This window comes from Armigeres subalbatus, chromosome 2 (genome assembly GCF_024139115.2).
Source record: "Armigeres subalbatus isolate Guangzhou_Male chromosome 2, GZ_Asu_2, whole genome shotgun sequence".
Classification (NCBI taxonomy): domain Eukaryota; kingdom Metazoa; phylum Arthropoda; class Insecta; order Diptera; family Culicidae; genus Armigeres; species Armigeres subalbatus.
Genome location: NC_085140.1, coordinates 285,511,139 through 285,528,550, shown reverse-complemented (window position 1 = coordinate 285,528,550; position 17,412 = coordinate 285,511,139). Strand labels below are relative to the sequence as shown.

Sequence of the window (17,412 nt, the reverse complement as noted above, 5' to 3'; positions counted from 1 at the left end):
CGTATTGCTGCTGCGAATAGGGCCTTTTATGGATTACGTAACCAGCTTAGGTCCCGCAACATGCAGACGGAAACGAAATTTGCTCTATACAAAACTCTGATTCTACCAGTGGCCCTTTATGGACATGAAGCATGGACATTAAAAGAGGCGGACCGGAGAACTGTCGGGGTTTTCGAGCGGAAAGTGCTGCGTTCAATACTCGGAGGGAAACTAGAAAATGGTGTGTGGCGCAGACGCAAGAATCATGAGCTGTATCAAGTATGCATGCACCCTGAACGTTCGAGGAAACTGGAGGAACATCGCCCAAAACCAACGATTATGGAGCTCTACAATATGCCAGGCATAGGTTTATCGACGCTGTAGCCAACCAGGTATCAGGTAGGTAACTGATGGTGAGGGTCAAACATTGCAATTCCCATCAACAATCACCTTGGCATGATCTGCCTATGATTTGACATATACCACGCGACACTACCAAAGCTCCATCACTGCTCGAGATTTAAACGACCATTCAAAGCATGAAATCGAACACACATCGATGTGAATCTCCGGCGGCAGATGGCCGGATTCCGTGGCGGAAGATCCTGTGTGGACCACATTGTCACGCTCCGCATCATTTTGGAGCAGGTCAACGAATTACAAGAGTTTGATAAGAAAATTATTTTGAGCTTTTTAGTGGAATGTCTTCACTTGTCATAAGACGAGTTAGTACAATCCCATTGAATTCCACCACTTAATTGTATCTTGACAGATACGTATTTCGACCTCAAATGTAAGGCCGTCTTCAGTGTCTCTTACTTGACTCGACTTGAAGAAAATGATCGCAGCTTACACTATTTATACTATGCGTAGGTATAATAATTTATCTAGGTACTTATCTAGTTACATTTACTACGGTGTTTACTTCTACTCGCTTGTTTCGCTTAATGCTTAGGTATAAACTTGAAGAGCCAGGAGCTACCATTTCCTTGATCTTTATTCAACAACCGCGTTTGTACCTGTCGGTAGATTTCCAAGCTCTCAGCAACATCAAGTTTCCACGGAGAAGAGACATTTCTTAAAATTTTAATGTTTGATGTCGTAATTGAATGATTTTCCTGATATACATGTTCAGCTACCTTAGACCTAAACTCATAATTTAACCCTTATCAGTTTCCCTCTTAGTCTTACTTACTTCTGCAATATGTTCTTTGAACCTTACATCTAACGATCTTTATGTTTGACCTACATATACTTTATCACACCGTGAACAATTAATTTGATAAACCCCTGCCTTATTTAACATTTCTACTCTATCCTTTGTGGAGCCAGCGTCTTCAGTTGATTGAAGCTGCTGGAGAATATTAAATCGATGCCGAATTTTCTCAGTCGATGGCGTAGCTGGTGGGTGATGTGTTGATCATAGGGGACCGATACCCTCTTCAGCGGTTCATCGATCGGTGTCAGTGTTGTCAGTTCGTTTTTTCGTAGGTTCCTCTGCTTCTTGTTGATGATTGCTTGTATTGTTCTTTCCTTGTATCCGTTGATCCTCGCTGTTTCCAAGATGTGTTGTAGCTCCTTCGTTTTCCTTCTTCGCTCAGGGAATCGTCTGCATCCTGTGGATCATGTGATGAAAAGCTGCCATTTTTGCTGATACGAATGATTTGATGTGTATGGAATGACTCTCATGGTGTTGGTGGGCTTCCTGTAGATTTCGAAGTCTAATGTTGCATTTGTTCCTTGATAACCAGTAGATCCAAGAAAGGTAATTTACCTTCCTTTTCCTCCTCGTGGGTGAATTTGATGTCTTCAGGCACGTTGTTTATCGCTTCCAAAATCCTGGGTAGATCTTTCCGGTTGATAATGCTGAAAATGTCGTCCACGTATCTCCACCATTTCTCGGGTAGTACTCCTTGTTCCTCTAGGTTGTCCTCCAAATTTGCCATGAATAATTCGCACAAAAACGGTGATAGCGGATTTCCCATAGGTGCACCCTTCGTTTGTTTGTAGAAGCGTCCACGGAAGCTTCTACAAACACACCATTCCATTCCGTGGAAGCTTCTACAAACAAACGAAGGGTGCACCTATGGGAAATCCGCTATCACCGTTTTTGTGCGAATTATTCATGGCAAATTTGGAGGACAACCTAGAGGAACAAGGAGTACTACCCGAGAAATGGTGGAGATACGTGGACGACATTTTCAGCATTATCAACCGGAAAGATCTACCCAGGATTTTGGAAGCGATAAACAACGTGCATGAAGACATCAAATTCACCCACGAGGAGGAAAAGGAAGGTAAATTACCTTTCTTGGATCTACTGGTTATCAAGGGAACAAATGCAACATTAGACTTCGAAATCTACAGGAAGCCCACCAACACCATGAGAGTCATCCCATACACATCAAATCATTCGTATCAGCAAAATGGCAGCTTTTCATCACATGATCCACAGGATGCAGACGATTCCCCTGAGCGAAGAAGGAAAAACGAAGGAGCTACAACACATCTTGGAAACAGCGAGGATCAACGGATACAAGGAAAGAACAATACAAGCAATCATTAACAAGAAGCAGAGGAACCTACGAAAAACGAACTGACAACACTGACACCGATCGATGAACCGCTGAAGAGGGTATCGGTCCCCTATGATCGACACATCACCCACCAGCTACGCCATCGACTGAGGAAATTCGGCATCGATTTAGTATTCTCCAGCAGAAGCAATCAACTGAAGACACTGTTGGGCTCCACAAAGGATAGAGTAGAAATGTTAAATAAGGCCGGGGTTTATCAAATTAATTGTTCACAGTGTGATAAAGTATATGTAGGTCAAACAAAAAGATCGTTAGATATAAGGTTCAAAGAACATATTGCAGAAGTAAGTAAGGCTAAGAGGAAACTGATAAGGGGTTAAATTATGAGTTTAGGTCTAAGGTAGCTGAACATGTATATCAGGAAAATCATTCAATTACGACATCAAACATTAAAATTTTAAGAAATGTCTCTTCTCCGTGGAAACTTGATGTTGCTGAGAGCTTGGAAATCTACCGACAGGTACAAACGCGGTTGTTGAATAAAGATCAAGGAAATGGTAGCTCCTGGCTCTTCAAGTTTATACCTAAGCATTAAGCGAAACAAGCGAGTAGAAGTAAACACCGTAGTAAATGTAACTAGATAAGTACCTAGATAAATTATTATACCTACGCATAGTATAAATAGTGTAAGCTGCGATCATTTTCTTCAAGTCGAGTCAAGTACGATACACTGAAGACGGCCTTACATTTGAGGTCGAAATACGTATCTGTCAAGATACAATTAAGTGGTGGAATTCAATGGGATTGTACTAACTCGTCTTATGACAAGTACAAGAGTTTGATTTTTATTCACTACGACGGTCTCAATCATGTGGGACGCCCTGATACCTTTAACTAGTTTTCCAAACAGATTTTCAAATGAATGCAGTGGTTTTAGTTTGTATTTTGTTAAAGGCATCTTAAAATTCAAACAAGAGGATTGTAGAAAACTCTTGCACTCTCTGGTTGGTTGTAGGTAGAGTTAAGGACAAGGCTCCCGGAATCCAAAGCTAAATGCACTCGCGTTTTCATGGACACCCCACTCAACACGAATTCCACGCACAACTGTAATTTTTATTATTTCACGCATGCTGTGACACAGCAAAGCTGAAAATATAAAAATGACAGTTGTGCGTGGCTTACGTTTTGAATGGGGTGCCCTTGAAAACGCGAGTGCATTTAGTTTTGGATTCCGAGAGGCTTGCCCTTAAACTGCCTTTTTATTACAATGCAAAACACCCGAGCTAAGCATTATGGCACCCGAAGTGGCATTCTATTCAGCCGCTTTCCTGAATGGTATTCCAAGCGAATCGAGGAACAATAGCGTCTATTTATCGAACAGATGCATTCCATTTCCCCACGTCTTCTCGAGTGCTCACGGAACCGATTGGAAGGTAGGATTATTTTTCCCGGAAAATCTTATTTACGAGCCGGGCATCATATTATTTCGCTTCGGTTCTTCGTTTTTTGTTCCGCTTGTTTTGTTTACTGCTTCTCGAAGGTATAGATCTGCCTGTACGGTATCGTTGTGCCTGACGACGTGGAGAATAACGCCACTTGAGCGTTGGGAAGGGGATCTAAACTGTATTATGAGACATGAAGGCCGCCAAATGACTGCCTTCCGAGTGGAAGCGACGCAAATGGTGAACATTTCCACCTTATCACTGGGGGGAGTTTACCTGACAGATGTCTCCCGGTTCAAGGTTGAGTGATTGATGATAAGCCAATTACGACCAGAGATGGATCGAACCGTTTGACATACCTGTTCGTGGCGGGAAGAGGAACGTACGTGTAGCATCTTAAATTTCAATCCTAGTGGTTGCACTGCTGCAATCGATAAGCTTTCCTGTCGGGTTGCTCACCCGGAAGATTGAGACGTTTTGCTGCTACCTTGAGAGGGCATCGAATGCTACGAGACTGGAATCGTTCGATAGTCGTTTGGAGTCTCAAGTGCATGATGTGAGTGGAAACAGGATGCCGGAATCGTGGAATCCGGTTTTGTCATTCACACGGACAGTTGAATGAGAAAATCGTGTATTTCTGTTGAACATGGATTTGAAATAAATTGTTTTTAGTAGACACATTTTTAATATTTTTATGCCCTATTCTGTCTTATATATGTATCAGTGCAAAATAAAAGGAAACATATTGCATCATATTATCTAATCATGTCGAATGATGACATGTAATTTGGAAGCATAAATACTCCCTCGAAAGTGTTCAATCGAACGGAAATCAAATCAAACTTGTAATTACACGTCCGTAGTTCACTAATCTCAATAAGCCGTCCAGCTGTAAGTCCACTTCCTGCTAGCAACTCACCCATGTAGTTATCCTGCATAATCTCGACTGTTCTTATTTGCTCAGCGGATATGCTTCCACCCGGTGAATTAATCTCTTCCCATTACCATAACTGTGTTGAGAGGGAAATTTCCATACCGGAGAGTTACCTTTTGCATGAGTCGAACGTCTCATTGCAATGCAATGATGTGTTCATCGTGTTCCGCTTTGATGTGGATCTATTCTACTCGGAACCAAATCCGTGGGAAGTCCATCCAGAACCATTCGGTACCGCTTCTCCACCAAAAGCGCCCGCACAGTTTGACGTATTTACGTTCACCGACTGACAGCAGAAATTGCTACGTAAATTCTTCATCTGAACATTCCAGCCGGCTAAATACGTCAGGCAGTCAGCAGAGGCAGCAGCAGCGGCAAACAACATAAATGCCAGCAACATAAATGCCTTTCGTGTGCTCCAACAGCATTCTATGCATTATTCAACATTTCGAGTACGGGCGCGAACGTTCCTTGGCTGATAAATGACTCGGGTGGCGGTGGCGGCGGCGGTATCGATGGATGTGAATTTGCACGCATCAAATTAAAGCCAATTATTGCAAGTTTCACGAATTTTAAAAAGCTTTGGAGCAGATTTTTTTATAGATGTTTTTATCACGTTCTTTAACACAATTAAACACACGCACCATTTTTTGCTCTAGTATATTTTTTGTTCATTGGTTCTATTATTAAGCGCGAGAAAAGCAAATTCAAATAAGTCCTTGTCAACAACTTATTTGTCCCCTGTCATAAGACGAGTTTAAACAATCCCATTGAATTCCACCACTTAATTGTATCCTGACAGATACGTATTTCGACCTCAACAGTAAGGCCGTCTTCAGTGTCTCGTACTTGACTCGACCCCAGTCCAGTCAAGTACACACTGAAGACGGCCTTACTGTTGAGGTCGAAATACGTATCTGTCAGGATACAATTAAGTGGTGGAATTCAATGGGATTGTTTAAACTCGTCTTATGACAGGTGAAAACATTCCACTAAAAAGCTCAAAATAATTTTCTTATAAGTTTATTTGTGCAAAATTCCTTCATATATCCTTATGTTCATTTGCATTTTTTTAGACTTTCTTTGAGTGATTTTTATTAATTGTTAGAGTTCATCACTAAATTTGTATAATTTGTCAATACACTTTCTTTCCCACATTTCAACTGCACCTCCTTTTCAACTTTAAATAATTGATGTTGGATGTTGGATCATTTGTCAACATCTTCTTCTTCTTCTTATTGGCATTACATCCCCCACTGGGACAGAGCCGCCTCGCAGCTTAGTGTTCATTATGCATTTCCACAGTTATTAATTGCGAGGTTTCTAAGCCAAGTTACCATTTTTGCATTCGTATATCATGAGGCTAACACGATGATACTTTTATGCCCAGGGAAGTCGAGACAATTTCCAAATCGAAAATTGCCTAGACCGGCGTCGGGAATCGAACCCAGCCACCCTCAGCATGGTCTTGCTTTGTAGCTGCGCGTCATACCGCACGGCTAAGGAGGGCCCAACATATTTTGTTAGCTAACAAACATTAACATGAATATAATGAAAACAATTTACGCAGAAGTAATAACTTCAACTCACTAGACAACATGATCATAAGTACAAAATACAAAAGAATTTAATCCTTTAAATATTATTTTAATATTATCACTCTTACAATAACTCAGTTAGACAATGATTGTCGTATTGTGACTTCTAAATATCGCTCGAGAAATAATTGGCTTATAACAAAAGGATACCTCCAAAAACTAGTTCAAGCAAAAAAAAAAACGTTCGCCTGTCCCTATTGGAAACATGATACACATGTATCATAAAAGTTATTTCCATGGTCATACTTTTTCCACACGTTATTTTGTGAGTCATCTGTCAGCTCGGAAGCCATCCCGTGCGGTTTCCAGCGCGTACTTGTTGAGGACAAACCGCAGTCCCGCGCAGCGCTTTGCCATTCCCGGTATCAGATCTCGCAGTTTACAGAATTGTGGCATTCCCGTTTCCCATTGCGGTCGCATCGTTGATGAAAAGCGAAGAGGATGATTTATTAATACCGAACCGGAAAAAATAAATTCATTCATCCCATGCCGTGTTGCTGCAGCAGGTTGGTCGAAATAAAACTGCGACAAACCGCGAATCATTTTTCATTTCGGCATATGTGCCGAAGGAAAGCACTGCTTTTTAATGACTAGATCGTACCTAGGTCAGTGATCATGTACTAGTCGACCCGGCAGACGTTGTCCTGCATAGTAGACGAAAATGTGCGTTGTGAACTTCCAATGCGAAATTTCCAAACGAATCTTAGTTCTAGTTTTTCACGATTTACTCAAACCTACTCATGATCTTAGCATGAGGAAATATCATATAAACCCATCGGTAACGATGACGAACATATCTGCTGACGGAATGAAGAAAATCCATCCTGCCGTTTTCGAGTTATGCGGATACGAACACAGACCATTTCATTTTTATATATAAGATTTAGCCTTACCACAGGCTGGATTCCGAAATATGTTGTATTGTGGACTTCTAGCTCTATGTTTCTTCTATAAACTTAAACAGAACATTGCTCTCTGTTTGATATTTACAGTGTGAAACGATAGTATTAAGTAGTAATAATTAATATAGTTACTTCATAATTGGTGGCTGCAATAATGGCCATGAAATTATTATAATCTCAATCATTGCAGGTTGTTTGAAATTAGTCAAGAAAAAATCTTTATCGAATCGGCGCCTCGAACCGTGGACCTCTTGATCTGCAGGCCCTGACACTACCACATAGCCCTCTCTAGATCCATACCAGTGGGTCGAGCATACTGGATGACATTGCTCATAAATCATGGTCAACTTTGTTTAAGTATGGGGGGAATGGTCTTGCTTGACTACTAGGGTGTCCCAAAATTGGACAAAGTCTGGGATTTTGGGGGCTCAACCTTCAAATGAAAGCTTAGGGTAAAACAAAAGAAAAATTGTTCTACGACAACTCTGGGAAATGACGTTTAGGGGTGGCCCCGACGCGTTTTATGAAAAAAGTGCATTTTTTATAGGTAACATCGAAAATACCGGTATATCGGAAAGAAATTCGATGAAACCCATCCATTTTATATTTTTTACATTTAACTTAGGGTCTATGGTTTATGGTAAAACTTTGATACCGCATGTTTTAGGTCTATATATTTTTCACTGATGCTTTAAATGCCCAAAAATGATGAATTTCTCTCAATATTTTTTTATTATTGCATCCAAAACGGGTATCCATCATAAATCTTTCGAAACTAGATATACATAGAAAGATGGGGAATTTTATAACGAATATTTTGCTAAAAATAGAAACCTTCTATCTTTATCCGTTTAAAAGTTATTCACGATTTACTGCAGCTTGGAAAAAGACTTTTTGAAATTTCGGATCATAATACCTGGATCATGTTTAAGTAAAAAAACGCCTACTTTTCCATACCAACCAAATGAGCGCTTTAATAACCAATATAGTATTCATATGAGTTGCATAAAATTGATTTTAATACTTATTTGAGTGTTATAATGGAAACCCAACGATGGACCAGCAGTAACATGACTGACTACAAATTGTTCAGTTAGTCTGGGTGAGTGCTCAAATAGATTGATGAATATGGTTTCAAAACTACCCATAAGTAGATTCAGTTATCGTGTCATGGTTTGTCGAGCTGTGTAATGTTTCTCGATAACATGGAAATTAGTTGTTTTGTGACCATCTTGATTTTTTGCAAGAACGATCATGTGAAGCAAATCCAACTAGATCTTTTTGATATCGATTTGTCATATTTTACGCCATATTGAAGCTCATTTTACGCCATTGCAAAAAATAGTGTGTGCAACTAATTGCAAAACTCGATTTTATCAGCACTCGTAGTATTTATCTCATTCGGCAAGCCTCGTTGGATAAACGTACAACCATGCTGATTAAATCATCTTTTTGCAACTAGTTACACAAATTACTATTATCATTATTATTTCATAATGCATATTGAAATATTTGGCATCTACCATCTACGGAATCTCTGGAAATAAGAACAATTTACACTAATTACGAACTATTTTGCCTACCAATATTGAATACAATGATAAATTGATTGCATCGATAAATCGGGACCAAAATGATCCAGCCGGATTAACTTCACATGATCGTGCTGGTTAAAAAATCAAGTTGGTCAGAAAACAATTTCCATGTTATCGTGAAACATTGCACAGCTCACCAAACCATGAAACGATAGCTGAACATACCTATGGGTAGTTTTGAAACCATATTCATCAATCTATTTAAGTACTCACCCAGACTAACTGAACAATTTGTTGTCGGTCATGTTACTGCTGGTCCATCGTTGGGTTTCCATTATAACACTCAAATAAGTATTAAAATCAATTTTATGCAATTCATATGAATGCTATATTGGTTATTAAAGCACTCATTTGGTTGGTATGGAAAAGTAGACGTTTCATTACTTAAACATGATCCAGGTATTATGATCCGAAATTTCTTTTTCCAAGCTGCAGTAAATCGTGAATAACTTTTAAACGGATAGAGATAGGAGGTTGCTATTTTTAGCAAAATATTCGTTATGAAATTCCCCACCTTTCTATGTATATCTAGTTTCGAAAGCATTATGATGGATACCCGTTTTGGATGCATTAATAAAAAAATATTAAGAAAAATTCATCATTTTTGGGCATTTAAAGCATCAGTGAAAAATATTTAGAGCTAAAACATGCGGTATCAAAGTTTTACCATAAAGTATAGACCCTAAGTTAAATGTAAAAAATAAAAAATGGATGGGTTTCATCGAATTTCTTTCCGATATACCGGTATTTTCGATGTTACCTATAAAAAATGCACTTTTTTCATAAAACGCGTCGGGGCCACCCCTAAACGTCATTTCCCAGAGTTGTCGTACAACAATTTTTCTTTTATTATACCCTAAGCTTTCATTTGAAGGTTGAGCCCCCAAAATCCCAGACTTGGTCCAATTTTGGGACACCCTATTGACTACCCTATTCAAATGTTGAGTATTTCATGAGAACTGCATTATTATATGCCGAAGCTTATTTTTCAGAATAAAGTGATGTATGGACGGAACATCCGCAACACTCGAAGGAAATGAAAGGAAAAATTGAATTGAGCACATATTGAAAATTTATACTACCCCCAGAAGCACTTGAAATTCTGGTTTTAAGGCATTTTTTCAGCTAAATCTAATAAAAAGTCATAGAATAAGCCATCTAAACATCCTAGCATCAATGACAAAGTGGTAGATAATAGTCTAAAGAAGCTATCAACGACTAATCCTTTTGTTATGTGGAGTTAAATTGATGCATTCAGATGATATTTTTACGAAAAAGTCTGGAAAATCACAAATCTCGTTTGATGCACCTCTAAATCTCCATGGATTTAGCTGAAAATTGGTCAAGAGACTCCATTTAAGATACTCATTGAAATAGAGGGGTGGCACTTTGAATCTGAAATACTTTTGAAAATGGTGAACAGATCTAATGTACAGCTTTCGTTGCCATACAAACAAATACAGCGATATAGGACTTGACCAGACGTGGTTTGTACCGGCCCTCTTTAACCAGTACTGGACCAGCGTAATCCACACCAGTCTTCTCGAACGGATGTGCTTGAATCACTCTGCATGACGGTAGGTTTCCCATCAACTGGTTTGCGCTTCGTGGTTTCGATCTAAAGCAGCTAACACAGGTCCTTGTGATCTTCCTCACTGATGATCGTCCATCCAGCAGCCAAAATTTACTTCGCATGGCTGCTAATAGACCAGATGGACCAATATGCAGGAGCTCCTGGTGATATGCTTGAATGATGAGATCGGTAATTGGGTGCTTGGGTAAGGTACACCGGGGCAAGTTGAAACGGTTTTTTCAAAGTTGAACTTTGAAGTGCTATAAAAAAATCGCTTTTTAATAAATTTTGAATCCGTTTGCGGTGTTTGCTAGTTCGGGCCAAAGATTATGCATAAAAAATAAGTAACCTCACCTAATTTTTTTTATAAATATTCTGTATATTGAAATTACTTTTTTATGTGCATCGTTTCAACTTGCCCCGCGTATCGGGGCAAGTTGAAACACTGCGCTACATACAGAGATAAGCTATTTTTTCCGTATTAAAATCACAATATATGTACTCAGTGAGACTCAAGATGCACGAGGTTGTAATGGTGACTAAATTCGCATAAGAGTCCCATGTTATTTTTCTATAATTTCGTTTTTCTTTCTAGAAACCAGCTTAAAATTGTCTCCTGTTTAAGAAAAACTGATAACATAGCAGGTTTTGTTCTAAAAATTTTAAAACCAAATCCCAAATTGTGTTGCCTCATCTTGATATTTACTCGCATAAAAGTCACATTCCAGATATTGATATTCTTTTATTCAAAAAATAAACCTAAATATAGTCCATTCAATTGTCTCATATCAATATATACCGTGGGACATCGAAATCCTTACTCTAGACTAGACTATAGAAATCGAATGCAAATGAAACGTTTGTCATTGACAAGGGGACATGAAGGCTCCTACTTTTGAAGTGTTTCACATTTACACATAAAAACTACGAAAAACATGAGAAAAATATGAATTAAATTAACTACTCCTGAATCGAAATCCGTCCACCGCGCACGAATTTCGAATCAAAGGATCATAATCCGTACAGCTATTTTTAAACTAAATATTTAAATTGAAGCAGACTGATTAAACAAACTACCATTGTAAATAGTTCAATACGCACCTTGAAGTCCGCACCGATTTGTAGTCCGCTTATGTTACATAATGATTCGAAATTAGCAATTAAAACACAGTTACTTCTGGTGCAATTATGCTCTACCCGTAGAACAATGGCGGCAGAAACTCCGCGTTATGTGGGTGGCGACTTGTGTTGGGGACAGGATTGCCCCAAGCGGGTTTTGTCAACTGCGGTTTGGTTTTCCAAGACCCTTAGAAGAATACAGGTTTTTGTTTTGCAGAGCTTTAGCCAGCTCAAGTTTATTCACTTAATCTTCACAGTTCGCCGGTTCGAAAAATACTGAATAAGAATGGAATTCCCTAGCGCTATTTATACTTAATAAATTAATCCTAGAATGTTCTATAAAATCGTAGTTGGCAATTGTTAGGTGTCGCTGTTTGTGGTCGGTCACGTTATTTATCTTCGGTATCCATGGCAATTTGTGTTGCTAGTGTCGTAACTATGGTTGCTGCAGGTTTGTTATGTTTATTCCGGAGCAGTCGATTCGGCGCGAACATAGTCCCCCGGACTGGGAAGTATATAAGGGTCTTAGATGTCAACATTGTTATCTTCAATTGGCAGGATGGACAATTTTGATATGGCTCGCCTGTAGATAGAGTTTCCAATGCTTACATCTGCTACTCGTACCAACTTGTCGTGACCTGGATAGACCTGGACGATTTTACCTATCTTCCAACACTGCGGTGGAATGTCTTTTTGTTCGATCAACACAATCATACCAGGACGTACGTTTTGCTGTGCTTGACAATTTTTACCTCTCGGTTGCAGATTCTGCAAGTAATCCCGGCTCCACTTTTTCCAGAATTGATCGCGGATTTGCTGAAGATATTGCCACCTTGAAAAGCGATTCATTGGTAGTTCGTTGTAGCATGGTTCGGGAGTAGTGGTCAAAGGACGACCAATCAAAAAATGGGCAGGCGTTAGAATTGCCGCTTCCGGATCCGATGTTAAGCATAAAGGTCGAGAGTTCATTACTGCTTCCACTTGGCTGAGCACGGTAGCGTATTCCTCAAAAGAAAGATGAGCGGTCTTCAATGTCCTCTTCAGGTGATACTTAGCTGATTTCACGGCGCTTTCCCACAGGCCCCCGAAATTTGGAGCTTCGGGCGGGATGAAATTCCAGGAGATCTCTTTTGGTTGGCAGAAAGCTACTATTTCATCAATTGCCTTGCGGTTTTGAAATAGAAGATAAAGCTCGTGTAGTTCTGATTTTGCCCCCTTGAAGTTGGAACCGTTGTCAGAGTATATCTGCTGACAAAGGCCCCTTCTACTCACGAAGCGCTGTAGAGCGGCTAGGAAAGCAGCGGTCGAAATATCCGAAACTAATTCCAAATGAACTGCTTTGGTTGACATGCAGACAAATACTGCAATATACGCTTTGACTAGCTTCGGTTTGTGTCGTCCTTCTCGTACAATCACTGGTCCATCATAATCAATGTCAGTCCTCAAAAATGGTTCAGCAGGTGTCACTCGGCAAGATGGAAGAACTCCCATCATCTGGCTGGATCCTTTAGGTTTCGCTCGAAAGCAAGTAATGCAGCTTCTGGTAACTTTTCTTATTGACGACCTCCCGTCCAGCAACCAGTAACGAGAACGAAGTAGTGCTAACAGAGCTGTCGGACCGACGTGCAGATTTTCTTCGTGGTATGTCCGAATGATTTGATCGGTTATGAAATGTTTGGGAAGTAGATAAGGATGTTTTGAATCAAAGGATAGCCATGAGTTTTGAAGTCTTCCTCCTACGCGCAACACTCCATCTTCGTAGATTGGGCTTAAAGCGGCGATCTTCTTACACGGTTCATTTGATATTACACGATGTATTTCATCACCCAAAACTTCATGCTGAATTACCTTGATAATAACATGGAGAGCTAATCGGAGTTCTTGAATTGTAGAATGTTGTTCCAGAATTCGATTGTTGCTAGATTTTTGTCGACAGTTACTGATGAATCGCATGACTAATGCAATTACTCGCTGAAGCTTTCTAAAGGAGCTGAACTTGGAAAACACAGTTAACGTTTCTGCTTTGATGGCTGGGATGACGATCATATCAGCTTTTCTCATTTCCGGAAGTTCCTCATCAGGAATGTCATCCGGAAGTTCTGGCTGGTACTTTGCTTTACTTAGAAATGATGGACCCTTCCACCAGAGCTCATTGCTGCTCAAGATGAGTGGGGTTTGGCCTCTGGATATTAGATCGGCTGGATTTTCCTTCGACTTGACGTAGTTCCATGTGCACATCCCGGTTTTCTCCAAAATTTCTGTCACTCGGTTGCGCACAAATACTTCTAGAGATGATAACGGCTTTTTCAACCAAGCAAGCACTACCTGACTATCACACCATAAATTAACGTTGGATATTTGCAGTTGGAGACAGTTCAGTACATTAACCAGCAGACGAGATAATAACCGGGACCAAGCAACTCTTTACGTGGAATACTCATTTCTGCAATCGGGAATACTTTGGATTTGCTGCAGAGCATGTTGACTGTGATCGTATCATTTGGCAAAATACAGCGAACATAGATGACTGCTCCATATGCAACTAGGGATGCATCGGAGAAACCATGGATTTCTATGGCGGTGACACCATATGGTATTGTGCATCGAGGAATCTTGACTTTGTTTATCTGGATCAAAGCTTCGCGAAACTGTTGCCAGGATTGGTACAGTTCTCCTTCCAGCGGATCATCCCACGTTAATCCGGCCTTCCAAATCCTCTGCATTATCAACTTGGCTATGACAGTAACCGGAGTTACGAGACCTAATGGATCGAATAGCTTACCGATTTCAGAGAGTACTGATCGTTTTGTGAGTTGGTTTGCTTCTTGATTGGGATGGTTGACTTTAAATAGGAATTGGTCTTGTTGCGGGCTCCAGATCAGACCGAGTGTCTTCATTACATTCGTGGTGGTGTTGTCTAGATGCACTAACCTTTCACGTTCGGCTTCCGGAATCGAATTCAAAACTTCCGAGGTGTTGGAGCTCCATTTGTGGACGAGGAATCCACCTCTTGCAAGCAACTGTTGTATTTGTCTCTGACTTTCTACGGCTTCTTCCACGGTATCTGCACCGGAAATTACGTCGTCGATGTAACAGTCCACTCGAATTATACGAGCTGCAAGCGGGAAAGAACTGCCTTCATCATCATAGAGCTGGAATAGACATCTAGTTGCCAAATATGGGGCGGCAGCTGTCCCATAGGTTACTGTTGTGAGTTCCAGGACACGAAGAGACTCTTCCGGATTTGTTCTCCAGAAAATTCGTTGGAAGCGTGCGTGCTCCGGTTCAATCCGTATCTGCCGATACATTTTCGAGATGTCAGCAGTGAATACGACCTGATGTTTGCGGAACCGTAGCAAGATGCTGAATATATCACTTTGTAGTGTTGCTCCGACTCGTAGAACGTCATTCAACGATTTTTCAGCGGGAGCTGCCTTTGCTGACGCATCAAAAACTACTCGGATTTTGGTTGTAGAACTTGATGGACGGAGAACGGCTTGATGGGGCAAGTAGTAAACGCCTTGGTTGGTAGCATCGGATACGTTTACTTCGTGGCAGTGCCCCATTTCTTTATACTCATCGATGAATTGACAATATTGCTTCTTTAGTTCCGGATTTTTCTTGAATCTTCTCTCCAACGAAAGAAATCTACGCATCGCCAAATTTCGGTTGTTCCCAAGTTGATTCACCGACTCATTAAATGGAAGACTTACTATATATCTGCCTGATTCATCTCGACGATGAGTCAACTGGAACATTTTCTCACATTCATCTTGATCGGACACTGGTTTTGCTGACTCTGATATTTCCTCTATTTCCCAGAATTGACGAAGAATGTCGGAAACAGGATCCACTGTTGCAGCTAGGCATTGCTGAGAAACCGAAACTTCGTCGATGTCTCCGGCAATCACCCATCCAAAATGGGTTTCTTGAAGTTCGGGTAACGTATCATTCAATTGAAGACGTCCAGATTTCAGCAACCGCAAGAAATGGGAAACTCCAATCAACATATCAATTTGAGAAGGAATATTGAATTTAGGGTCTGCCAAAGGTAGATCGATATTAATTGGCCATGCAGAAATGTCGATTTTCGCTGCAGGAATAGTTCCCGTTATTTTAGGAACTACGAGGCATTCGATGTTGGTAGAGAAATCGGAATACCGAGACTCAACTTCCACTATTAGCTTTTCCTTGGCGTAGGTTTGACTCCACCAATTCCAGCGATGGGTATGTGTGCCTGTAGTCTTTTATTTGCCAAACGATCGGCCATTGCCTTACACAGGAAGTTTACTTGGGACCCGCTGTCCAACAGCACACGACAGGGAACTGTCCATCCTCGAGGGTCCTTGATGTGCACCACGGCAGTCATAAGCATCACGGTTTTGGCAGCCTGGGATTGACTGCACGACACAACAGCATCGGAAACTTGTTGCGGGATTTGGGCTTGGATGGCTTCTTCTTCGTCTTTTTCTTCAAAAGCGGCTCGCTCCTTCGATGTCGATGATGTTCGTTCTTCATGCAATAGTGTATGATGCCTCCTTTGGCAGCGGGAGCACGTCTTTTTTGATGAGCAGTTAAGGGATCGATGACCTGGGCGAAGACAGTTGAAGCAGATTTTCAACTTGGTGACTTCCTCCCTCCGTTCAGCTGGTGTCAATTTGTTGAATTCCGGGCATTCGAAGTGGCGATGGATTTCACTACAGAATTGACAGGAACCGGTGATGGTCACAGTGGTTGCAGCGTGTGATTTGTGTCGTTGAGAGGGTTCCTTCAAGGGTATATGGTGCCTATTTTGAAATCGTTCCAAAACCTGGCATTCGCTTCGTAGAAACTGCATCGTATCTTCAAATTTGGGTAGCTTGGCGTGCTGCTGGGTCCTTTCCCACAGTTGGAGTGTTTGGTCATCCAATCGCAAAGTAAGGATCTTCGTAAGTATGAGACCAGAAAGTTCATCAACTACTAGTCCCTGGTACTCGAGACCGCCAACATGACGGTTGAATGTCTTCACAAGTTCGAGTAAGTCCTTATGGCTGCGTTTGGTCATCGATTTCATCTCAAGCAGCCCTTCGAGATGAGAATCGACGATTACTCTGGGATTCTCGTATTGGTCGCTCAGCTGTTTCCATGTTTGCTGGCAGTTATTTTCAACAATCATCTTTGCCGTGATCCACCCGGCGGCGTCACCGATTAATGCTTTGTCCAGATGATGAAGCTTGACTGCATCAGCATCACAGCTACGGCCAACAATATCCTCAAACATTGTCCGAAATTTCGGCCAATTTTCCGCTTTTCCGTCAAATGAAGGAACTGGAGCTCTTAATGGTTGTTGCTGAACGATAACAGACGGATTCGCTCCTCCGGAATCAGATGGAGATAGCTTCTCGGTGAGGTCCTCAAGTACAGCGAGAGTGTCGGTGTGAAGAGCGTCGAAAATATCCAAAACGTCATCTTCTTCCTCAATTTATGGTGCAGAGTAACGGCTACGACCGCTTGATGAGCTGCGAGAAATTCATTATAGTGCATTTCAAGCTTCTTTGCATACACCTTCAACAAGGATGCACTGATTCTTCTTGGGTCGTCGACGGCTTCTTCCAGTGATCGGCTTATCGAATTTACTCTGGTCTGGATTTTGTCGCGCTGGTGAACCAAAGATGTTTTGAAATCTTCCTCGTTCTTCATCGGACTGGTTTTCTTCGGTGTGCGTTGCATTTTTGGAGGCATTTCTTACTCACG

At 40.9% G+C, this 17,412-nt stretch overlaps 3 protein-coding genes across 3 annotated transcripts; all 3 read right to left on the bottom strand.

Moving 5' to 3' along the window:
• Positions 1 to 12,204: 12,204 nt before the first annotated feature.
• On the bottom strand, positions 12,205 to 13,917 carry LOC134209776 (uncharacterized). The gene has a single exon (XM_062685810.1). It carries the CDS (start codon positions 13,915 to 13,917, stop codon positions 12,205 to 12,207), a length of 1,713 nt encoding a protein of 570 aa, XP_062541794.1.
• Positions 13,918 to 14,054: 137 nt separating this feature from the next.
• LOC134209775 (uncharacterized) lies at positions 14,055 to 15,689 on the bottom strand. Its single transcript, XM_062685809.1, has one exon. It carries the CDS (start codon positions 15,687 to 15,689, stop codon positions 14,055 to 14,057), a length of 1,635 nt encoding a protein of 544 aa, XP_062541793.1.
• A 170-nt stretch (positions 15,690 to 15,859) lies between these two features.
• Positions 15,860 to 16,939, bottom strand: LOC134209774 (uncharacterized). Its single transcript, XM_062685808.1, has one exon. It carries the CDS (start codon positions 16,937 to 16,939, stop codon positions 15,860 to 15,862), a length of 1,080 nt encoding a protein of 359 aa, XP_062541792.1.
• Positions 16,940 to 17,412: the final 473 nt, after the last annotated feature.